The sequence below is a fragment of the Hylaeus volcanicus genome, chromosome 6 (genome assembly GCF_026283585.1).
Source record: "Hylaeus volcanicus isolate JK05 chromosome 6, UHH_iyHylVolc1.0_haploid, whole genome shotgun sequence".
Taxonomy (NCBI): domain Eukaryota; kingdom Metazoa; phylum Arthropoda; class Insecta; order Hymenoptera; family Colletidae; genus Hylaeus; species Hylaeus volcanicus.
The window spans coordinates 23,315,682-23,341,450 of NC_071981.1; the positions used below are offsets into that span (position 1 = coordinate 23,315,682).

A 25,769-nucleotide genomic window follows, 5' to 3' on the forward strand; every position below is an offset into this window, starting at 1 on the left:
TATCCGTTGGTGCGAGAGAGAAAGCGATATGTGCGAGAAGGAAAGCAGTATGTGCGAGGGAGAAAGGTGTCGCACAAATACCTTTCTCTCTCGCACATAATGCTTTCCTTGCCGCACAAATACCTTTCTCTCTCGCACATAGTGCTTTCCTTCTCGCACATATCGCTTTCTCTCTCGCACCAACGGATACCAGCCTGCGACCTCCTAGGCTGTCCTGTGATCCTATTACAAAATCAGAGCTTCGGCGACATGCCACCAGGGGACGCCACTTTCCTTCGAATAACCGTTGTGGTCCAATGTCGGGAAGTAGCCGCCCTAGTTTTATTTCCGATTACGGACGTATGTCGGGAAATAGCCGCCCTAACCGCACAACGCTTCCGAAATTGTTTAATAATTATTTAATTTCGATAAAAATCGTAACAACAATGGTCCTTGAGTATTACCAATGAATTATACTTTATAACAATACCGCTCAAGTGCATAAATATTTGTATTAATTTAACAAACAATCGATCAAGTGCTTACCTAGAGCACGGTTAACTGCATATGTGCGCGTCGATTACAGAAGTGGGTTTGCGCTGTTTGTTTATCAATATATATTTTACTTTTTTGACATAATAGTTTATGAAAAAATGGACAACGAGAAAAGTACTATGCTCGCGGTTCTGCAGCTGCTTAGGAAATATAATCTGAAGGTATATAGTAGAATATTTCGTTGTTAAACGCTTTCTAACCTCATGACTGAAAGTAAACATTGAACGTTATCTCTATATTGACTGATTAGTCGGGTATTTTCGTGTAAAAAATAAATGACTATAATCCATAGAAGCATAATTTTATTTGTTACATGTACGTTATATTTACAGGGGACAGAAGAGCTCTTCAAGAAAGAAGCAAATTTGACAGATATCTCTCCGGATGAAGCGCAGCAGACTGACTCTGAAGTGAACAGTGTTCTGTCTGCTTACAAAAGCGAGGGAGATCCTGCACTATATGAAAAAGCATACAGCGAACTGAAGAAGTTTGTGGAAGGATCTTTAGATATATACAAGGTAAACCACTACACTCTGTAATAACTATATCGATTAAAAGCTGTGGAAAATTAAAATTATTGTTTTCTTGTTGTGAAATAGCATGAATTGGGTACAATATTGTATCCAGTCTTGGTTCACATGTACCTTGAATTGGTCTATAATAATCATTCAGAGGAAGCAAAGCAACTTCTGGAGAAATGCGGCAGTAACTTGGAAGAATACTATCAGAATGATTTAAAAAGATTATCCAATGTTACCAGACGCGAACAGATGGCAGGCAATGAGTTAACAGACACTTTTAAGTATGTACATTAAATAGTCTCATACAATACTTTCACTTCTACTGAAATTTTGTATTACATATTATATGAAACATTCTGCAGATCCAATCAGTTTATAATTAGAATGTCAAGAGATACTCTTTCAATATTGAAACGACACTTACAAGAAAAGAAACACAGCGTGTTGTTAAATATCATACAAGAACATCTTTATTTTGATATGTACGAAGGAGTGGCTAGAAATAAACAGCAAATTGATGCTACATCAGGTGCTGTAGTTGGGGAAGCGACTAGACAAGGTAACATCGTTAATTGAAATCTTCAAATTTAAGAGAAATAAAGAGCAGTGGTACGTTATACCTTTGTGTGCTCGATGTGCAATTAAAATTTCTCCTCTAGATAATAAAGCAAAAGTGTATTATGGACTTCTGAAGGAGCCAGACATTCAATGCGTGCCTCCAACCGAGGAAGAGGAGGACGATACAGGTGGTGCGGACGGAGACAAACCAAAAAAGAAAAAGGCTAAAAAAGATCCTTTATTTTCAAAGAAAACCAAATCAGATCCGAATGCACCACCTGTTGGTAGGATGCCTTTGCCCAATTTGTAAGTAATTGTTTTAGTAAAACTTTGCTCGATTCTTATCCTAAATAACTCAATTTGTTCGACTACAGAAAGGACGCCGATAAATTGGAGAAAGTAAAAGCACTTAGGGAAGCATCGAAGCGTGTCGTACTTGGTCCAGATACTTTACCTTCGATATGTTTTTACACGCTTCTGAACGCGGTCCATACGTAAGTCCACGTAAAGATTAAGTGTATCGCGTTAAGTTGAATGTATGTATAACACGAGAGTCAGTGTGACAGCGGCAGAAGTGGCAGAGGACTCCAGTTTACTGGCCATTGGATTCAGTGACTCTAGTATAAAAGTGTGGACCTTGATTCCACAGAAATTAAGACTGATGAAGACTGGCGAACAATTACAGGACATCGACAGAGAAGCAGGTAGTACTCGTTAATGTGGCAAGACGTAAACATTTTCGTAAAGATTGATATTAAACACACATTCGTGTCATAATACGACAGATGACGTATTAGTAAGAATGATGGATGACCGTACAGCGGAATCGTCGAGGTCACTTTTCGGGCATAACGGTCCCGTGTACAGCTTGTCGTTCAGCCCAGACAGGAATCTTCTTCTTTCGTCGTCGGAAGATAGTACAGGTACATATTACAGAGCAACAAAGTTTGGCTTGACAAGTAATTAGACATATATCATTATTACCATTGGATCTTATTCGTGTTACAGTTAGACTGTGGTCACTGCATACATGGACATGTGTCGTGTGCTACAAGGGACACTTGTTTCCAGTTTGGTGCGTCAGATTTTCCTCTCATGGTTACTATTTCGCGACATCTTCGCACGACAAAACTGCCAGACTCTGGGCGACCGACTCCCATCAGCCGCTTCGAATATTCGCTGGTCATTATTCGGATGTAGATGTAGGTCTGCTTCGACTATTGGTTTTAATCTATGATACGCGAATATTTTAAATGAAATCGTTAATTGTTTTCGCAGGTAATACAGTTTCACCCAAACTCGAATTATGTGGCGACCGGTTCCAGCGACATGACAGTAAGATTATGGGACTGCGTAACCGGTAGCCAAGTCAGATTAATGACTGGACACAAAGCTCCGATTTACTCCCTTGCTTTTTCCGCGGATGGTCGGTTTCTAGCGTCAGCTGGAGCAGATCACCGCGTTTTAGTTTGGGATTTAGCGCATGGCCACCTCGTCGCTGCTTTATCCAGTCATTCCGGTACTATACATTGTTTGACGTTTAGCAGGGACGGCAATATATTGGTCTCAGGTTGGTAGTTTTTATTATAAGTATGACAGGTGTCATAGTCAATTGCGAAATAACTTTTTAGGATCGTTAGACTCAACGATTAAGTTGTGGGACTTTACGAAGCTCGCGGAGGAAATGAGTTTAGAAGACGTGAACGTGTCTCATAACCCAGACGTGAAAACGAACGCAGAGACGTATCTTCTGAGGACTTTTCCAACGAAGAACTCACCTGTTCTGGCGCTACATTTCTCTAGGAGAAACTTATTGTTGGGCATAGGCATGTTCGAATCAACGTAACCAACGCAGCTACTCCTCGTCGTTGAACTTCGCCATTCCTGGTAGAATACTGGTCTGGGCATCGATCAGTCATCCTTGTAATATAGAAACATTTGTTAATAAATTTTTTCATATTGATTACGCTACTCCTTGAGTTGTTTTTACTCGAGCAAATCCACGTACTCGACTACTGTCAACGTAATCGCAGACGAAGTACGACGCAATATCGTTGAACTAACCAATTTGCCGGTAAGTGAACATGGATTTTTCGGTGTATTTTTAACACGAACATACTTTCCTTTATTTCGTCAATTTATAGAAAATAAAAACAGAAGTAGTAACGCTTATACGACAAACGTTGAAGTGTGAATAACTCTTTGTCCGTAACTAGACATATTAACATTCATGAGATTCATCGCGGAGCGGAGTGCCAGTCTCAAAATCAACGAAGCTCCGAAGACAAAGCACGTCAGATCGACAAACTTAAATTACGGCTGGAATATGGATGGATCGAGATGGATGTTTCTCGATGACCGCAGGATTTCACGCATCCATATTCTATTTTCGTGATTAACCAGCGTACTCGGAACTATTTGCATTATCGCGATCGTCGTTTGTACAGGATTCCAGCGCGGTGTTTCTTCGGCAAACATTAATTTCGTGAAAGACGAAAATTCAAGAGGACCACGCGAAGAAAAGACATTCGAGATTTCCAGACGAGATAAAAATCAAAAAGGAGAAGGTCGAGGGTCGTCGCTGTATCAAAGGGAACGTATTTCGGTGAACTTGGAGAAATTGTTGCTGCGACAGCTGACCCACATCGAACGGTTCGTTCGCGCTACGATATTCATAGCTGGCCGACATTGGTCTTCAGAAGTAACGTTCTTCTTAAGATGTGGTCGGGCAGTGAGAGTAAATAAGACTGAACCACTGTGCTTGTTAGTTTCGAAGGTCGAGAGAGAGAGTGTTAGAAACTGTAACAGCGACCTCAACTTCCTCGGAAACGTTGAGGCACATGTGTAATTATTCTTAATTGTTATTTTTTTTTTTTAAATTAAAATTAAAAGTACAGGATCGATAGGGGGTATGTTCGAGGAGCAACCGAAGGGATCTACGTCTAGATTCGATTATGGGATTCGGAGGGTACACGCAATCGAAACCAATTTCACGCGAGAAATTTATTTCCGATTGTTGATACGCTTACTTCTATCACAGCATACAGACGTAAGTTATACGCGCTTTTTTTTCTTTTTACCATACGTATCTGTTTGTGTGTATGTATGTACGTGGGTATGTAAATGTGAATCCTCTCCTCGCACGCGTGCCTTTAATAGTCAACACATTCGTAACAAGGGGGGAGGTTACAATGTACCGCGTTGTGTCGTTTCTGTTTGCCCATTGTTTCTCTCGTTTTCGCGCACGTTTAAACGATAATCAACTATACATCGATCTCTACGTCCCAGTCACAAGCCTCGCGCGTCGATATCAAACCTAGGTTACATGTGTGATTTAACTATATGTCGTATCATCTTTGATAAACGTTATTTACTTACGAAATCTGAATAGGCAAGGATCTCAGTTTAATGCAGGAGCATAGGATATCCGGCGTCCGGAGTTTGTTTAGCCCCTAAGGACTTCCCGGTTCGTCCTCAAAGTGACTCGAGTTAGTTAAGCCCTGTATATAGTAGCGTTTGGATAATCGGATCTGGGCACCCCCGAAACAATGTTATTCGATTCGTCGTCTTGAACATGTTGCTTTATTTCTGTGTCGATCGAAATGAAAAAAAAAAAAAAGAAAGAAAGAAAGAAAAAGAGTGAAACGATTTTATTCGAATAAATTATCACGTTTAAAAATGCTCTTATCTCAAATGAGTCGATAGTTGTTTAAATCTAAATAACTGGTAAATGTTATTTCGAAACGTTTACGCCTCGATCGAATTTGAAATACAGTTTGCCCAGACAGGGCCGGCTTCGCGTAGCGGTAAACGATGGAGCGCTTCTTCGAAGGAATAGAAAAATCGTTTAATCGACAAGGGTGAACGCAATCGTGCTCGAGTGTAGCTTCGCAGAGCGACGGATATAATTATCAACGAGATTCCTAGTTTAAGAGCGAGGAAAATAAGTTTTAAACAAGACTGTCCACACTTGATAATTTGTGCAATAATATTGTTATGTAACAAAGTGTTATTACATCTTGTTCGATACATGTTAATATAAACCCAGGTTTCGTTTATGTTCAATTCGCGTAACATTAGTTAGAAGGGGACGTCTAAATTGGAAGTTGCATCGGGGCGCCGGCCCTGTGCCCAGCTCTGCTCGTAATCGTCTGGAACCAAAGAGATTACATAGATACGTACATAACGATAGCTATAATTACATAGATATATAATTTCTTATATAGTAATCTGTATAATCTCTTTGTCTGGAGCTCGATCCATCGCCATCGGCAGCGAATACGTAATGGCGATTCACGAGGGCGCCGCTACGCTCCCGCGTTAACGAACGTGCTGGTTGCGCGTCTCTTATAAAAACGGCGGAATCGATCGACGGATCGACGCAGACTACACCCCGATCGATTCGATAATGTGATGGAACGGGAGGGTCGGTGATAAACACGTGGTCGATTTTATGGTCGTAACAATTCTTAGGATAAATCGCGTATGAATAGCGTCGTTCGGACAGTCGTACGACAATTATAAAATTATAAAGTAAAACAGACTTTGAAAGTGACAAACGTCGGTCGAAATTATCTTCCTGTTTCTTCTTCTTTTTTTTTACGATTTTTTTTTCTTTTACATATTTTTCGTGACACGTGATCTCGAGCGTTTACTTTTTTTTTTATCTTTCTCTCGTTTCGAGTGTAAATCACAGTAGTTTCGCTTTTAATCCCCCGACGTTCGCATGCGATTCGTATCGATTCGTATCGCGTGACTCTCGACTCGTGCGCCGTCGTCGTTTCCCCACGTATTCCCGCCAAAAATTCTGTTCACCGTCGTCGTTTACCATCGTGGACGTTTGCGGCACTCTCCTTCGGCACTCGACCGCGATAAAATTCTCTCTCCCGATGCAAATTTCGTTTCCTACTTCGTTTTAAAAGCATATACTTGCGTTTCGCATCCCCCCCCCCTCCCTCCTATATCTTTTACTCTTCGTTTCGTTTCTTTAATTTGAACCCGTCGCGCTCTACACGCTCTCCGTCTTCACCGCTTTTAACCTAACGTGTGTTCCTAGAGCTACTGTGATACCGCGGTTTCCTCGCGAAAACCATACGCGCGAGCATCGCGCGATTCGATCTACGTTTCGCCTAACCGAAAAATCCACGATACGTGTTGAAATACCGTAAAACCAGAAACGCAGGTTGACGGTACGTTCGGAAGCGAACAGGTGCTGCTGCAAAAGGACTCACCTTGTTTCTTTCGGAACGGTATCTTTGAACACGCGACACGTTCGCGAATTCTGAGACACGAACGACGATTGAAGCGTACCGTGGATCGTCGCTGATACTCGCCAGCAACTCGGACCCGTTCGTTAAATGCCTTCGAGAATTGGTCTACGGAATTACGATTATTGCGTATATGTTTTCTGCGCGTCTGTCGACGTTTCTTTTGTCGGTTGGGGGAACGAGCAGCCGACGGTTCGTCTGCTTCTCGTTCAGTTCATCCGCGGGAGGGATCCAGAGGCCCCTGCGAGGTAAGTGTAATTTTAAAAATCCTGCAATTATTCACACGGTGGTCTCGATATCGGCGATGGCGTATTGTCAACAAATACTGTCCTTCCCGTAATTCTCCAGGTACATCTCCTGCGGCGTGGCGAGGTTGTAGCGCCCGCTCAAGCGACTTCCGGTGAGGCCGTTGTTGTGGTGCGTGTGATTCACGTGGAGGTGGTTCACGTTCACGGCGACGTTCTTCTTTTTCTTGCGCGCCTTGTGGCGGTAGAGGCAATACTTGAGGCAGCCAGTGGCGAGCAACAGGATCAAGAATATACCCAGCGCACCGGCCCCGACGGCCACGTACAGCAAAGTCACGCTGAACCGGTACGAACAGTTGGCTTCCTCCTCGTCGAAGCCCGATGGACAGTGACGGATGCCGTCGCACCATAAAACCGAACTTATGCACGCCTGGATCTCTGGACACCTGGAAAGGGAGAGCAAGGTCTGTTGGCAAAGTGCTGAACAACGAAAATGGAAATGGAGAATGTCGGTAGCTCGTAGCGTCGTTGGAAAGCGATGCTTGCGCCAAGTGAAATCGGTCTAACCTGTAAGGACATTCCTCTTGGGGTAGTACGGTGAAGACGTTTGGACCGACGCTTGGAGTAGGTGACCGCTTAGAGATAGCTATCCACGTGACGGCATAGAAGCCGGGCTCCCTTTGAAGGAATTCGACGATAAAGCTTCTGGAATGTTGCGTCATCGCCACGGTGACGTTTATCGCGGTGTAGTTCCAACCACCAGAGAAAAAGTCGACCGTCCTGGCGTCGTGGCTGATACCGCTCTCGGGACAAATTACGCTGCGATCCTTCGTGTTGGACGCCGAATAAACGATGATACGGTTCAACGTCCTGCATTCCTCGACGTTGTCCAAAGTGATGCTGTACCCGGCGGTTCTTAGGTACAGGAAATTAATACGCGCGTCCTCCGGCTCGATCAGCCAGGGTTCGTTGACGCACTGGGTCGCGGTGAGGTCCTCCGTGTTGGCCAGGATCTCCTCCACGGCTGCCACCCCAGGAATGATCCGTGGAAGAGGGCTTCTCAGAGAGATTTCTCCGCTGGTCCCGCGCAATCGTCGTTCCTCGAGCTTCGTCGAGCAAACTTGCTCGCTCGCTTCCCCTTCCAGGGCGACGAAGCGGTACTCACCCTCGAAGAAGAAGTCCCTGTAGTCCTGGGTGACGTTCATCAGTGTCACGGCGAATCGAACCTCGACCACGTTGGACGTCAGAGTTCGCAGGACGATTCTTTCGCTTACGTTCGAGCACAAGCAGTCGCGCACCTGAATATTGCAGTGAAAATTGTACTGAATCAACGTTCCGCTCGATAGTAGAACGCTAAGATTGGTTTAACGAGATGGTTTCTTCGGTTCTTTCCGATAGTACGAAAGGAAACCGTCTCGCCAAGCCGGTAGATACTGAAACAGGCGTACCAATTCCACCCCTTGCCAGGGATACTCGGAGACGACGAGCTCCGAGGTGCCGTACTTGGTAGAATCGGTTACGCGGCGATCGCAGGTCCACCGATTGACCAGCGGATCCACGTAGGATGAACATCCCTTGTCCCCGAACGAGGCTCTCGTTATGGACAGTTCTATTCTGTGGTCGGGTTCAGCCTCGAAACGGTAAACACAGCTAACGTTCTGCGCACCACCGCGCCCGTAGAAGAACACACTTTTCGGCGACGCGAACTTGCCGAAATTGGCGGAGGACGAGAGCGAGGACGACGACGACGAGGATAAAGAGGACGTGGAAGACGTGGATGAAGTCGACACGGAGCCGAACGCGTGGTTGCAGGAAACCGCCTCGTGCACGAACTCGTATCGCAGTACGAAGCTGATCGGGTAAAGTGCACTTCCTTGACGTAGAATGTGTTCCAGGGTGAGGTCTCTACCGGTCGACACGTAGCTCTCCGCGAGACTACAGGGCCTCGTGTAGCGGCTCCCGTTTCGCAGCAGGCTGTGGTCGCATAGTCGTGGCGTGTCGTCCTTGCAAAACTGACCCATCAGCGTAATATTCTGCGAAACAAAAGGCGACAGGTGAATCCCGTCGATAAGATCGGAGCGTCGAGAAATGGAAAGGGAAACGGAAGGCCTACCTTACGAGCGGGAATTAATTTATCTAGGGTGTGGTCACCGTCCCAGATGAGAAGTTTCGCGTTGCAATCGGACGCAACGTCGATGCTCGCCGCGGCGTCCGCACTGGCGGCGTAATACTTGACGAAGGACAACCAGACGATCTCGTTCGGCTTTCCTTGGAAGTGGTAGCGGCACGTCGTGTTCGGAGGCAACGAGTGCTTGGGATTCTCCAACGCTCCCGACGAACTCTCGTCGCTGGATATATAAAAATCGCAATTGTTGTTCTCCTTCACGAAACTCCGCGACTTCTCGTCCACGAAGATCACCTACAAACGAGTTACTTCTAGTTTCTATCCACAGATCCACGGAAGACGATACTTCCGACGGGCTGGAAGGTTCGTTCGGGAATCTTATCGTTAACAAAATTCGACGAAACTCCGCGAGGGATTACCTGAACCTCGAGCTCGAATCCTGGCAGAAACGACAAAGGAACGGGATGGAACGGATTGTCGTACGGCGATGTGTGAAATTCCAAGAGCATCGTGTTATGGCTGCTAACAATGTCAGGCACGGCGTCCCCTCCGCAGAGTCTGACCAACACTTTATCGGAGGTCGATCCTCCGTCGTATACCGTCAAGTAATCCTGGACCACGTTGCATTGATCCCACACTCTGAAGCGAAACGAATAGAACGGTCCATCCATTATACAGGAACCCGTCGAATCGCTAAGCCAGCAAATTGCTCCAAAAGAAAAAGTCGGAAGCATGGAAATCCCGCGCGTTTAAAAGTGACACTTTTTTCATCCCCTCCCGTAAGAAAATCAACGGAATGAAAATCATTCGCTCTGAAGCAATTTACCTCTTCTTGTCCAACTACGAGATACGATAATCCTTTCATATATACCCAAGCCTAGTTTAACCCTTTATTTATTAAATTTCTCAAAAGTTTCTAAACTCTAGGCGTTCATCTTACAGAGTTGTCTCTAACAAGCTTCCAAATGATAAAAAGCTTGTGCCGCCATCCAAAATTCAAAACGAACTTCCTAGAAGTCCCGCCAGTAAATAAAGGGTTTAACGCAATTTCCGAAAGTGAAACGAACAGAATCCAGAAAAAATAATCGGCTCGATATGGTTAATAGAGAAAATGGGTAGAAAATGAACGAGGGAAAAGTACCTTAATACCCTTTGGCTGCCGTCGTACTTCGCGAGCTGGTCCTTGATGTGTATTTTATGACTGTTCCGCTGACTCACGGCCAGCAACGCCCGATGGCCGGACGGCGCTCGATTCTGCTCCACCCGGTAATAGCAAGTGACGTTTCTAGGATAAACACCCGGGTAATTCGGCGATTGAAGTCGACAGGCTCGCGTGTCGCACTTGGTGAGGACACGATCGCAGTACGTGCCGTTCACCAGCTCCCCTCTCCACGTGGACATGCTGCTGTTCCCGTATCTGAGATGAGCCTCGCTGCGTCTCAGGAACTTGTACGACAATTTGAAGTCGAAGTTTTTGTAGCCGCTACCCTGCGCCAGTGACGAATAATCGGTTCAGTGTCAGCTGTTCGCAGCTTCGCGAAGGACTCGCTTCGCGAATGTGCTCCCTCCGTCGTTTTGTCTTACCTCCTCGGACAGCCGCAACAAATACAAGGTCAAGTTGATGGAAGCAGTTTCGCTGTAATAAACGGTGTATCCCCATGCGCTCCCGCACCATTGTCCTCCGGTAGGGGGACGACTCTCCTCGCGGATGGTCATGAAGCCGTCGGGACATCCTTCGGACGTGAACGACAGGAATCGGCCCACGGTGAAAGTGTCGAAGGTCAACTGCAACGCGTTCAAGACGCTCTTTACAAGTTAAGCACGATAATGTACGATATAATAGCAACCTCAGGAGCTTAGTACAGTATGGGCTAAGCAACCCCGGGGTAGAGCTAGATGGGAGCCAGTGGGCTCCAGCAGACGCATAGCCTGAAGACTAACGTAAATTTAATGTACGTACAGAGTTACGATAACGCGAACCGAACCAAAATTAACGAGTTACGTAAGGCAAAGGAATGTCAAGAGGAATAGAAATAATTGTATTGTGACGTACGGATTCGGTGCAATAACCGAAGTACTGTTACGCGCTTGAAAAAATCAAGCGAAATCAAGCGAAACCAAGGCAAGATATAATACTAAAAAAGATATAATGCTTAAGGTCGACACGGTGACGATACGCCCTCGGTAACATTCTTTCCACAAAGCGTACACTAAGCGCACGCTTATAAACAAACTTTACCTCCTTATGATATTACAGTACAGATATACAGATATAAATTAAAGCGGGCGCAATGATTAAAGCGTCGGTGTCCCGAGTAAAATATCGAACTCCTCGTTCACTGGCGGGAACTAATTCCGAAAAAGTTGTTCCATGTTAAGACGGTGTTCCGTTCTCCCAACAAGAATCCCTGCGAGCAACCCGACGCGCGGCTATCGCGGACGAAATTGTACTGATTAATCGTCCGGCGCGGAGAACCGAGCGAACGGAAAGAAGATAAAAGGGACGGAACACAGAAATAAACAAACTTACGGGAACAATTTCGAGAGACAATTTATTTTCGCTAAAATACGACGCGTTCCGGACGGAGAAAAAATGATTATCCGGGAACGAGGACTCCCGAAGCACTCCGTCCGCTTCGTGATGGACCACTTCCACTGGCAGGGAAGGCACCGGTAGGGAAACGGGCAGCGTCAGAGGTAGATCGCGAGAGAATCTTACCGGACCTGACGTCAAGGATCACGGTAAAATTTTTTGCGGCTACTCTGTTAACTTTACACTTGTACGGTGAACGGTCCTGCAGGCTGACAAAATTCAGTCGTGTATAAAAGTACCGAGCGAGCAGCCTCTGGTCGGCATTTATTTTCTACAAGGATGTTCGAGTTCGTTCTTGTCTCACCTGAACTAGGTCTCCGAGGTCGGACCCGGCGGCGGTGAAGTTGAGATGACACAGCAACGGCAGTCGATCCTCCCTTGGCCTGCGGACCTCCACCCTGTAGGTCCTGCCAACGTCGCCGTACAAGGTTCTGTTGCACGCTAAACAGACACGGGACATTTCTCGCAATTCCCTTCGTTCTCGTCTATCTTCTGTCGCGCTCGAACGCGGCGAGTCTGCTTTCAATTATCGAAGGGGTTCAAGGGGTTTCTCGCGCGCGGTATTCGTAACAGAAATTTAACCCTTTCCACTCGAGAGGTGACTCTCAGTCGCCATTAGGTTTCACGCAGCAAATCTATCAGCAATAATGTTTCTTTAGGTTTCATTTCTTTGGAACTCGAAGTGTCGATAAAATGATTGCGATCGAGGTAAAGGTGACCTTATTCTCAAATCTAGATAGCTTAGAATTCATGGCGATACAATGCTAAGAAAGCATCTCGAGTCGCTGGTAGATAGAAAAAAAGGCCTCGAGTGCGCAAAGGGTTAAAAGACTTTTGGTCCGTTCGTGTTCGTGGCTCTACACGAGCTTGATAACAAAATGCATTTCGAAGACAATTTACGAAAATTTATGAAGAATTAGAAAAAAGGGGGGAAGTGTACCGCTTGTTTTCTTGTATCGGGGCACAGACTCGGCAGAGGAGTTACGATGATACTATTATCTTCGAAGGATTCCCAAGGATTGGTTCTTCTTCGAAGCGAGAAAGCTGTCGAAGGATCATCCGCGGGCGAGAATATCAATTTCAAATTTTCCACGAGAATTTGAATTTCCCGGGGAAAGCAGCTGGCAACGATCGAACGAAACGCGCGAATCGGGGGACTCACGGGTGCAATATATCGGCTCGTCGGACTTATCGCCACAGTCATTTTCGCCGTCGCAGTATTTGTCCTGGGCGACGCAGTTTCCTGTGCCGCATAGGTACTCGGAAGGTCTGCAAATGGAATGCAAATAAAACGTACAGTATCCTTTCGAATTCGCTCCTCTCCGAGCAGAGATATATCATCACTCTTCCCGTGGACACGCGTACAATTTAATAGCGATCCATCGCTCGAAACTCTCGGGATCTATTTTGGATCGCGATTCAATCCCATTTTTTGTCAGCTCCCGTGGAAATAGAGAAACGAATCGCGAGGAATGGAATAGTTGCATTTTACGATCGTAAATTGTACCGTCTGAAGTTTAACCTAATTAATCGTAAAAATTTACTTGAAACTGGTTTTTACCGTCAACTTGTTGACATAGACCAAGACTCGATAAACTATGGGTCGCGAGATTTGAATGTAAAGTATTTAATATTCTCTTTTATACAAATAGGGTATATAATTTTTGTTTTACCATAGTTTTACAACATTACAATTTTACAACTTTTTCTGCAAACTTTAATTTCATATTTTTGTGTGCTTTTAAACAAATTCTGAAACTATATTTCTTCACATTTATATATATATATATATATATATATATCGTTACCTGATCAATAAATCGTCACAAAATATTTACGTATCTTTACTTTATATTCTTTTGGTTGCGAGCAAAATCACGATATTCATAAATGAAAATCACGAATGAAAAATATTTCAGAAGCCCTGACGTAGACCAACTCTACTAGTGAAATTGCCAAGTGCTCTTGGAATTGTTTCCATCGAATTGCCTGATTGATTTAAAGCGCCATAGTGAAAATATGAATGTTGAATTTCTGAAACAAAGAGAGGGAAAGTCAGTTTCGGAAGAAATACGAGGAGTACCTGCAGGTAGGCACATTGTCCAGGTTTGGCGTGGGCGTGACGGCGACGCTCGACGGGGACTCGGAGGTCGTCAGGCTGGAGCGAACAGCGAAGCCGGGATATCCAGGATAGCCTGGCGAGATCCCTGGATGACTAGCGGAGCCAGCCTCGATCGAGACCGTGATCGCGGCTGCGATCAGCAGGAACCGCCGGCACATCGACATGCCCCCTCACCCTGAAACAAGACAAGAAATCCATACGAATATTACACTTATGTTACAAAGAGGAATATTATATTATAGAAGATACAAATCTACAACTTTTCCTGCGATTTTTAATTTCATATTTTTGTATGCTTTAAACAAATTCTAAAACTATATTTTTTCATAATTATATATATATATATTGTTACCTGATCAATGAATCGTCACAAAATATTTACCAACCTTCATTTTATATTATATTAAATCCTCTTTCTAATACAAGAGAAAAAATTGATGCGTCGAATAATATCAGTGAATACTTTTTGTTTAACCCCTTTATATACAAGTCTAACAAGTTTTGATTAGCGACACCGCTGCAAACGTACATCCTTTATAAATCCTTCGCGTTTGCAGCGATGTGAAAGATTCGAGAATGCTACAAGAATTCGTAATCACATTCCTAAAATTAGACTATTTTATGTAACGCAATTCCCGTTCTCGCATTTTCAGACGACGCGGAGTGCAAACGGTTAATTTTCAAAGGTTCCGAAGGTGTTTCTTCCGAGACGAGGTAACGTAGTAGCTTCCGAAGTTTGAGACCACGGCGTCCGGAGGGAGGACAGAGCGGATTATGCTAATTCTATTCAGCCAGTTATATTTATCCCCGGAATAGGAATATGTTTCCTTGCTTCCGGAACAAATACCCGTGCACCAGCTTATCTCCCTCTAATTTTTCCTTTCGCCCTCTGGTCGCGGTCTAACCTGCCGATGATGCAGGGGCGGGGCGGGTGGCGGGGCGGGGGGGTGTGGGTGGCGTACGCGACCCGACGCAGAAATCTCATAAAAGATAACCGGATTTAAGCGGGGAAACTGCGTCGTACGCGTGCCGCTAAAGGCTCTGTTTATTAAGTCGGTGAGCGAAATCTGGGCCAAACCCGGCCCGGAAACACGTAGCGCAAAGTGGAATATGGTAATTCGGGGGTGGTAGAAACTGCTTCGCCTCGCGAATATACGGCACGCCCGTACGAGTGTCACTGGAATTGCAAGGAAGTTACGCGTACGGTCAATTGAATACAGCGGAGGCTGGAGGTCGGGAGACATTTTAGATCGGGTGATTTTCTAAATTGCCGACGAATTATGAATGCAACCGGCGTCCCGGGACGCGGTCATCGGCGAACAAAGAACAGGGGTACGGCCGCGGACCAACAATGTCGCAGCCAGACGATATACCGCGTCGGTGCTGTTGCCGGGAATTCTCAATGAATTCCCGCAAACATGACCCGCACCGGCTTTATAAATATCGTTTAGACGCTGGACGAGGCGATACACTCGTAACGGGAGTAAAATAAAACGTCGAGCTGCAACTCTGGGCCGAAACTAAATTTTTAAGGAGGTATTCCGATTTAGACCGTACATTTTTAGTACTTTATAAGGAATTTTTTATTAAAGGGCTTTTCCGCGCTTATTCGCATTTTAACTCTTTGCGGACGTCGCTTCTGAGGGGACGTTTCCGAGTCTAGGCAAACTTTATTAGCGATTAGTAGACTGCGCATCTTTATGCATTTAGAGGAAATTTGAATGTGCAAGAACCTACAAAATGCAAACGATATGCAAGAATATAAACAAGATTGAAAGTAAAGTTCGTGTTCTAATATTTGCAGAATAAAAATATGGTACATGTATTAAGATATATATATATATATAACAAATGCGAGCTTACATGGAAAAAGAATGCGTGAGTAGGCTACACTTTAAGAAAGCGACGAAGAGCATTTGTATAAGAAAGCAAGATGTAGGAATATATCTCTATACTACTACTTACTTTTTTTCTATTCGAATAAAAATATGGTACATGTATTAAGATATATATATAACAAATGTGAGCTTACATGGAAAAAGAATGCGTGAGTAGGCTACACTTTAAGAAAGCGACGAAGAGCATTTGTGTAAGAAAGCAAGATGTGGGAACATATCTCTATATCTCTATAAACAAGGAAGCCTAAGATCGCACTTGAAAAATACAAACTATCAATGCATATCTGCGACTGTTGCTCGCGCATGATCACATATTAGAATAGTATAAGATTTTCATTCTTAACATAAATATGTTCCCGGATGTCTACAGATAAAGATCGTTACAGTAAATGACACGCCTTGTAAGTTACATCATGTAATACGACAGGATTCCTGTTTGCACATTCTGTAACAAAGTGGCTCCGAATGCAACGGGTTAAGAACATGCGCCGTTCGCAGTTAAAAGGTTAAGAACGGAAGACGCCAACGTCGACAGATCGCGATTAAAGCGAGATCTCCCTGTACAACGTCTCGGGCCGTCTTTTTTGGCGTTTCCGAAATCAGTTTCGACGGATTATTTCGTTGGTGAAAAAAAAAAAAAAGAACCGGTGTTCCGACGGGAAGATATGGAAGGAAGAGGCGGACGCGGGTTAAATTGCCCGCACAGGGTTCGAAATTGGGTCGGTGCACGAGAAAATCGACTGCAGATTGAGAGGACCTCTTCGCGGTGGATCAACTCCCTCCCCTGGCCTCCTTCCTCCTAAACCAACCCCCACGGTCGTTTCCATCGATGCGAAATTGGGGCCGGCGAGTCGTCAGCCAAGAATAGGCAACCCTCGGTTCGAGGATCGACGATTTCTACGGTTCCACGGATTCCGCTTCCGCAGGTTCCGCGATCGTTATGCCTGCCGATGCTTAGAACCTCCCCTCCCCCTCCCCCCTCCCCCCACCGTCGGGGAAAGAAGGACTATTTTGCGTAACAACCGAATGCCCCGAATGTGCTCCACTTCTCCACGCCCCGTTACAACGTTCGAACGTTCGCGCGCAAATTGGCCGCGGTGATCGATGCAATTTTTTTTGAACGATACCGCCGTGCTCTTATCGGAAATATAGGCGGCGGAATGAACGAGCTGGACTTTTAATTTACCAGTGACTTTAAAACTTTATTCGAAACACTAGGAAGGGCGCGTCTGTTCCGTACGAAAGAAGCAGCTCGAACGCGAGGTCAGGTAACGAAGAATTTCGTCACGCGTACATAGACGAGTACGATTGGCAAGGATGGAGACAGAGCGAGGAAGAACGAGCGCGAGACAGACAGAGAATACAAGAGACGGTGAGCGAACGTGAGGATGAATGTTAGAATGTAAGGAGAAGCGAGCGTGAGTAGTCGAACAATAAAGAACATTTTGTAAAAGCGTATAAAGGGTTCGAAATCAGTCCCCGGAATTTCTACACAGGGGACTCTGAAATGGAAACTAAAATGGAAATGATAAAAGCCTCTTCGAACGTTAATTCGTGATAGACTCGAAGTCTGTACGGTCAGCTTTCCAAGTTACCGCGAGGGTAAACGTCGAACGGTCCGGGTAAGTGGACGTTCGAGGCCGTTTCCTCTACCACGGACGATGTCGTAAACTCGCTCCTTACGGTATCGTTACGTGCTTCCGTAGAACGCGCGCCTGCTGTCTGCCGCGAAGAAACCAGAGATAGCGTAATACCGGCTAAACGGTATGACGGAGTTAACACCTTCGGCGGTTAATTCGATTTACGTCTACTAGATTCCATAGGTTACCGCTGTTGTGGGATAAGTACCTTACCAGGGTGCATCGCCTTAGCTTCCCCTTGTAAGCGGTTCCTGTAACTTTCGTCGAGAGAATCGGTAACGGGTCGAAACGATCGCGTTCCGTAAATCTAGCGTTAATTCGAGAGGGATCGCGGGAAACGAAATAAAAGTCAATTCGTTCGCGAGTACAGAGATCGATGACCGCGCATACGTGCCAGCGAAGGAAATCGACCGCGTCGTCCAAAATACCCCGCAATCGTCACTTTTTCCTGGCACCTTTCCCTCTCGAAGCGTCCTAGCGTTCAATGGGCGGCACCCTCTGTCGGGACAAGCGATACGCGTCCATAGATGCGAGACAAAGTGATAAAGCTGGATCTGGATGGAGCCTGTCCGACGTGGAATATTCCGAATTGAATGCCAGGTCCGTCGATGGCTATCGGTCCGCCATGGTTCGAGACTCGATGGGATTCAATGGGAGCCTACCCAGCCGTTGGGTTTACGAACCGAACCCGCGAACCGCTGGCCTAAAAGACAAAATGAACAAGACGACTCTCGCTCGAGCGGTTTGGATTTGCTTCTGAAATCTTCCAACGCGTCCTCGTTCGGTTGGAGGCTGCGATTCTTCGTGCCCGATCCTTTCGGCGCCCCTACGCGATGCTCACTAAAATCCTTTCGGCACTTCTATGGGGCGAGGCCTCGATATTTAGTCACGGATTGCTACGCTTCTCTCGCGGATACTCTGTTGTTGCTGTTGTTTGTTGTCGTTGACAGACTTTACCAGGTAGAAAGGATCCAAGTGCAAAACTCCTTACGATTGCTCGAGAGTCGAAACGAGGAGAGGACAAGTACAAGATACTCTGTTGTCGTTTTACAAACCCATCACCTTCGGGTGGAGTCATACCCTTGGAATACTAACGTGGAATACTCTTTGTTGAATATAAAAACCGTGGGATTCTCCGTATACACGGTAAGACCCACTCAAGTACCCGTTTAGAGATCAAGTATGCGTTTAGGGAACACCGGAGGCTCGATATTTACCGTCCCATCCTCCGCTTGATCGCGTTTCTTTCGAAATCCCACTTTTCTATCCCACTTTTCTATCCCACTTTTCTATCCCACTTTTCCGTCCCACTTTTCTATCTCCCTCGCGAGAAGGTCGTCGATCGGCGCGATATTCCTCGCGTCCCTGCATTCTTTAACGATTCAGGCTCCTTACCATCGCCTTATTCCTCGAGCATTTCTTATCACCTGTTCGTGCAAGGGATGCCAGTGGTCCGTTACGGTCTGGCGGCGTCCCACCGTAATTTGTGCTCCATTCCACTCGGCCGCGATGCAACTCTCGCCGCGATACCGAGGCCCGTGGAACAGAAGGGTGGCATCGATTCTCGAGGTCAGCATACCAATCGGGACGGAAAGACGAGCCTCGCGCGAGAACCTATAATTAAGCAACAGGTTGCGGCGGCTTCTTCGCGGGAATTTACGAGGGGGGCGCCGACGCGGAACGACCCGATGCGCCGGTTTTATTGAATTTTAACCGGGCCCGCCGGATTTTCCCCGCCATCGATGCCTATCGACCGGCGAACAGCGGTCGATCGCGAAACGGCCGCGTGATCAATAACGCGGAAAGAGTGGCGCTCGCCGACCGGCTAAAGGTTACTTTAACGTCGCCCCCGGAACGATTTCGTGACCTTATTTCAGGAAGATTAAAGGACAGAGAGACGATAAATGTTAATGGAACAGAATTAAAACGGCAGGCGAGCCTCTTGGTTCCTCCTCCCGTTCCTCCTGCCGTTCCTCGTTCTGCTTCTGCCCGAGGATCCCGACGCGGAAGCGAGCGACACGGAAATTAACGAGCTTTTATCGTTACACGCCGTTCCTGAGAATGACGCTGTGGATCCGTGAGCTGTCCCGAGGAGTAACAGTAACCTCCAAAAGTGGAAACTCTAACTTCTAACTCGATATTCGCGAGCATTATTTTATTTTCCATGAATTTCGTGGGACCTGTGCTCGGAGCACTATAACTTCTTCGACTTGAAATTTTGCTCGATCAATTTTCCTTGATCCTCGAGAGTCGTACTACGAGACTCGATCGACAACAAAAATCGATTCTTCGACTCGGAAAACAGCAATTTCACCCTCGAGTGACAGATCGTAAAATACGAAGACCAAGAGAGAAAAACTCATTGCGTCCAATTTTTACCGAAATTAAAACATACATGCCATCTAGCAGAAAAATCGATATAATCGATCGTTTTGATAGAACAGGGAGAGAGAGAATGGCTGTAAGGGGAAAAAACTAATTACGTCCAATTTTTAATGAAATTGAAACATACATGCCATCTAGCAGAAAAATCGATATAATCGACCGTTTTGATAGAACAGGGAGAGAGAGAATGGCTGTAACGGGAAAAAACTAATTACGTCCACTTTAGATAGATATCCATTTTCGTTTGTTTTTTTAATAAAACGTTACCAGGGTTTTTTTTCACCTGATGCTTAACCTAGATACATTAGACTTCGAAATACATATTTTTGCTGAATCTTTGAACCGTTATTAATGTCCCAAGAAATTGTCTAAACTACCATCACGATTTTTCCCATTTTTTAATTTTTGTACAAAATGGGTTTTTCCCCTTGGTCTTGGTATATACAAGTCCTGGATACGATGCATTAAGGAGACCGTATCGAGGAAGAAAGTCGTCTATCGCGGATATAAACAGATTAATTTTCGTGTCGGTCATTTGCACGTTTCTGGGTTACCAGCCAGGTGCAAATCTACTGGAGGCATTTGTTTCGGCAGATACGTATCTATGGCCATGGATTTCACGTCAGGTTGAAGCACCAGCAGTGGGATACCATTGAGGCTTCTCCCCGCGAGAAAACTGCTACGTTTCCTTTGCCTCGAACGGAACCAGCCATCGCTGAATCCGTTCTCCGCTGTTTCTTTGAAACCATCAGCGTTCTGATATTTTGTAAACTTATCCGACGACTGAATTTTCATCCCCGTCCTTTGTTCGTTTTCTTTCCATCCGATTCTCCGCAGAATCGTAGCTCTCGTTCCACGATCTTTACGCGGACCGAACGACTCGAGTATAATGATCGCTCCTCGACCGCTCGACAAATAAATAAATAAATAAACGATAGCCTCGCGAACGAATCGCCTTCCAAACGAGAAGAGTTCGCGATAACGCTCTTCCTAGTTTCCCCGGAATCCGCACAACGGGCCAGTAACGTGAAATTAAAAATTAGTGGCGATAAGTAAGACGGTAATAGCCGCGCGAGGATTTTTCCAGATGCGGTGAGGATTCAGGGGTTGCCACGTACCAGGAAATACGACGACAATTTACCGCTTTTGATTATGCGTAATTGGATTATGGTTTTTTCTCGCGGCCGAGATGTTCTCGCGGGGCTTTGTTGCTTCAAGTGGACCCGTGATTTTTTTAAATCAAGGAAAACGGCGAAGATTCTTCCGTTAACGAGACGTTAGGGCATTTTTAAAAAGGGATGTTGAATTATATACATATAAATTTGCGTTAAGCAAAAATGAATCCAGCGTTGAGAGGGTCTTTCTGTCTGTTAAAGTATCGGACTGGTACCACCAGGTTCGAGGAGCTTGCCTGTTTGTCGTCGAAGACCAGGGTAATAAACAGAGCGCAGGCAGAATTTTCTTTTCTTTAAGTGGACGAAGAACAGTTTTCTTTAGTTCTCGTTCGTTCTCTAAACGGTCGACACGTCCTTCCAAGCCGTCGAGTAAAGTAGACGTTCGAAATAAAATAAAAGACTGTCATTAATTCCACCAATTTCCAATAAAGGATTACTTAACCAAACAAAAATTCGTAAAGAATGGCCCGTTATCAGGGTCCCGAACCTGCCCCTTCAATGATTCTATTACGCGCCGACGACTAAGTATTCCCTCCCGCATAAACGAGTGCAAATCCGGCTGGAATATATCCGGTATTAAATCCGACCGTTAATTTAGATTCACCTCGAAGCCGCGGAGAAAAGTTCCCGACCGTCGCGGCCGAAGTCCTCGGGAGTTTCGCAAGCTTCCTCCACCGACGGGGGATTTTTTATTGCGACCAAAGCACCATCTATAGATTCCCCCCGTTCCCGGTATCCGAGCATAGATCCCTTGGGTGTTACGAGACAGATGCAATGTGTCTGCCTATTCGTGGAATAGGAACCTGCACATATGTGGTCGAACGAAGTTGGACGCTGGCAGGGAAAAGTGCCAGGAGGAACTGAAAAGGGAAGGAAATAAGCGCTGTACGTGGCGAAGGCGGTTCACCCGTTGCCAAAAATCAAACTTTCTGGACCGTGCGCCCTGAAGGGGCATCCACGGGATCGGGGATGAGACGGCGGGAGGGCGGGCGGAGGGCGGGCGAAGTCCGCTCGTAAATGAAATAATAAATAGCAACGTGTATTTTGCGATATGATATTCAACGAGGCTTTTCAATTGTGCATTAGTCGTTAGCGAAACGGAATATCCACCGGCTGATTAATATTTGCCCGAAACCCCGGCTCGTTTCGCGCGGCAAAAGCGAGCTATTTAATTACATACTACGGCCTGGTCATTAAATAAATAAAACGCCGGCCAGGGGCCGAAACGAGATAAAATATTCATCCTAGCGAAGCGGATGGCGTCAGGCACGAACAAAATTTCAATGGTTCCTTTGGATACGACTGATCCGTATCGTTTCCGCTGGATAATGTACGAGTTTTGACCCCCTTCCGTCCTCTCGAATGATATCTTTCGAGCTTTTCAACTCGCGATCCTCCGTTCCGTTCGTTTGGATAGCTTCTGTACGATCCGTCACGTTGCGCTTATTATTTTTTACCGCCTTTAATCTCCCGCGTTGCAAAGCATCGGGACTCGAACGCCATCGGAACTTTCCGAGGTGACACGGGGAACGCGTTAACAAGCAGGGAAAAATGCTCGTTATGAACGACGACAGCGTGCACCGGAAACAACTGATATCGTATATCTTGATGTAAAACAAAAAAAAAAAGAAAATTAAATATACGCGTCGAATTGCGTAACCTACGTTTGGTCAAAGATGACAACAGATCTTGTAACTTTGAAAACTCAAAATTTCCATCCTGATACACGTCTGTCTGAAACATGGGTTCAATTAACCGTTTAGTTTGTTAGATATGATCGCTCGAATTTCGTGATTTTTCGTCGAATTTGACAGGAGGCATATGTCAAAGAAACTTTATACGATACTTTCGACTGTAAAATAATTTCTGCAAGACAGATCGTGACCAAAGATGAAAGGAAAGTAAATGAATAAACGTAGAACAACGTATTTCAATTTTGCCAAACTTGCCCGCTTAGTACCAGAGCAATGTGCATTGAGAAAAAGAAGTCAAGTAAACATTTCCTTTGTAAAATGAGAAAAATAAAATCCTGAATAAAATAATACTTCAAAACTAATTGCAACCGTAATTGTATCGATTACCACTTTTCTTTTATCAAGAATCATAATCGAATAATAATTTCAGAATGTTATTATAGAAAATATATCGTTAATACTTTCTATATTTGAGTTTTGTTTCGACTAGTACGGAAAGGACGACCTTAAGAGATATGCCTGATTGAAAAAATACGATTCAGGGTTACATAGTATACAACCAAAGTTTTCCAACTAACCCATTTCTTTTTTTTTTTTTTCATCTGACCCATACCCGAGCACCATCGAGTTGGCGGGTTATCGGTGCAATAGAAATGATCGCGAATGTATCCGCTCGCGTCGCTGTACTTTTCTTTTTTCTCGTCGAATAGCCGCCCGATTGACCAGTCAGAGTGCAGGCAATCTCGAAAGATCAAACGCGACCAGCACAGCCACCCCCTTCTTCCTGCGGCGAGAGCTGAGTAAGTAAGCGCCGGTTGGCGCGACCTGACATCATCAGGATTTTTATCTGGCCGGTAATTTCTTTCCATCGGTTCAGCGCGGCGACGCGCGCGACAAAAAAGAAAAAAGAAAAAAAAGAAGCGAATTTATTCCGACCCGCGTGTAGCGCGGCAGCTGATAAATGTGCCTCTTCCGATCTACCAACTGTTATTTTCTGACCGCAACGTGTTGCGTCATCCTGGCTGGATGCGCCGCTGATTTCGATTACGATTTACCATCCGCGCCCGAATTACGCGGCGTGAACGGCGACAACGAAGAATTAAACGTTCTCGGAGAGAACGAGCTCTGGAAAACGATGGAAATCGGAGTCGGAATACTAAAGTTCTTCAACGCGTTGATTGGCGAACTGACACACGCGAACATTTCTACGACGTTGAAATCGTGTTTCGAGATCGTTGAAGATCGCAGAATTCAATTTTTCTAACCTCGGAAAATTCAATTTTTCTAACCTCGGAAAATTCAATTTTTCTAACCTCGGAAAATTCACGAATCCTTTTCCAGGATCCGAAGATTCACCTTCATTACCGTCTTATGTCCCAGAACTCCTGTAAGAACCGGAAATGGGGAAACCGGATGCCAATTAATTCGGAGATGTGGATATTCAACGCATTTTATAGTTTCGGATTGTTATACCAACGCTTTTCCGAGAAAGTAATATTTCCGAACGCGAAAGGTTGAGAGTAAAATTGAAATAAGTAATCGTGAGATATTTTTCTATAGTTTAGCATCTATCGATTGGAACGATTGAAACTTGATATCTCCGACGTAATTAAACATTTGTGGTGCATACGGTATCGTTCAGTGTTCGATTGAACATTAATAACAATTACGGTTCGGAATAAGTATTCGTTCGAGACACCGACCGTGAGAAATTTCTGAATATTTTAATATCTATCGATTGCGCCAACTAAAGATTAGTTGGCACCTATTAATTTCTGACGACAGTTGAATCGATTGTTAACGATATTTACTTTTTAAACAACGACGGGGAGTGGTACGAAGGAGAAACGTTTTGCATCGTCCGCGAGGGTAAACGGTATCGCGTGTTGATAATAGGGAAACGTCGATACAACAGTGAACAGCTCGAGCTCTCGGGAGTCCAATTTACGCCTAAAGGACCACGCCAGAAATTGGACCTTATAGAATTTGGTCCCTCTTATTAATCTCGTTGTGGAAGTTTCGGAGTGGATGCCGGCCCTCGATAACCCGATACTGACACTCGATATCGAATTACACGGGCAGCGTAGTGAAAAATACGCCGACTCGTTGGAATTCTTAAAATCCAAGGATTCCCCCGTCCCTGCGTTCTTTTTTTTTTTTTTACGATCAGCCCCGACGGTTTCAATTACATTTTACGGACCGACGCCAGCCGTACGTATCGAGCATTAGCGGCCCGACAAATTCGATTCGACCTGCCTCGTTCGAATTCCCCGAAGCGAACCTCCTTGCGGACTAACATGGCCACCGCCTTGTCGACGTCACCGAAAGTCATCCAAACAAAACTACCCCCTTTCCAATGGACGTCTTGTCATACGTTACGTTAACGAATACTGTAACAACCCGTTTTCGTAACGAATCGAAATACTGCAATTTCGAGTCCGCAAGATGCAAACAAAAAGCTCGGACTAAAATTTCGTTCCACCCTGTACCCATTCGTCGCGACAATTTTCGAGACGCCCGAACCCTCTTTTTTTGTCTTTCCTACGAGAAACGAAGAAACAACCAATCTTATTACCGTACATGTCTATCGGGAGTCGGATAAGAGCTGGCGCGACCTGGCATCATCGGGATCTTATCTGTCGGTGGTAATCTCGCTCCATCGATCCCGTATCCGTATCCCCGGTTCCATACGCGCATCATACATCACCGCGCCACAGACGTTATGTATATAGCCGGGCCCTGACATTTAGCTTTTCGCGGGAGCGTCAGCGGAAACACACGTACATACGTTGGCTGCGCTGCTTCGATCCAAGGGATAGAGTTCAGAGTCTCCCCTATACGGGGTGTTCCAGTTGGAGACCGCCTGGATACGGTAGGACCTCGTTTATAGGGACGAAATCATGCTCGGCCTCGAATATACGATTTCAATGCTCTCTAGGCCTCCTGTAGCAAAGCTCGGTACTCTCTAGGCCCCCTGTAGCAAAGCTCAGTACTCTCTAGGCCCCCTGTAGC

The 25,769-nt window shown here is 45.4% G+C and overlaps 2 protein-coding genes across 3 annotated transcripts in view; one reads left to right on the plus strand and one right to left on the minus strand.

Annotated features, from left to right (window-relative positions):
• Positions 1–341: 341 nt before the first annotated feature.
• Positions 342–3,584, plus strand: LOC128877941 (transcription initiation factor TFIID subunit 5). The gene is made up of 11 exons (XM_054125629.1): positions 342–695; positions 867–1,052; positions 1,134–1,336; positions 1,418–1,614; positions 1,715–1,919; positions 1,988–2,107; positions 2,172–2,317; positions 2,399–2,536; positions 2,622–2,815; positions 2,892–3,183; positions 3,245–3,584. Exons 1-11 carry the CDS (start codon positions 633–635, stop codon positions 3,457–3,459), a joined length of 1,959 nt encoding a protein of 652 aa, XP_053981604.1. The 5' UTR covers positions 342–632; the 3' UTR covers positions 3,460–3,584.
• A 99-nt stretch (positions 3,585–3,683) lies between these two features.
• LOC128877940 (uncharacterized) overlaps positions 3,684–25,769 on the minus strand; it is a 68,939-nt gene continuing 46,853 nt past the window's right edge. The window contains exons 4-14 of one of the 2 annotated variants that reach the window (XR_008457322.1): positions 13,927–14,140; positions 13,006–13,112; positions 12,148–12,284; positions 10,835–11,035; positions 10,392–10,738; positions 9,670–9,889; positions 9,239–9,544; positions 8,574–9,158; positions 7,693–8,423; positions 6,845–7,571; positions 3,684–5,764 (exon numbers count right to left, since the gene is read on the minus strand). Coding sequence is in view for 1 of the 2 variants with exons in the window: in XM_054125627.1 (XP_053981602.1) it covers positions 7,196–7,571; positions 7,693–8,423; positions 8,574–9,158; positions 9,239–9,544; positions 9,670–9,889; positions 10,392–10,738; positions 10,835–11,035; positions 12,148–12,284; positions 13,006–13,112; positions 13,927–14,129 (3,213 nt within the window). In the remaining variant the exon portion in view is untranslated. Of the gene's footprint in view, positions 7,572–7,692; positions 8,424–8,573; positions 9,159–9,238; positions 9,545–9,669; positions 9,890–10,391; positions 10,739–10,834; positions 11,036–12,147; positions 12,285–13,005; positions 13,113–13,926; positions 14,141–25,769 lie in introns of both variants that reach the window. The other variant, XM_054125627.1, reaches the window with a different exon arrangement.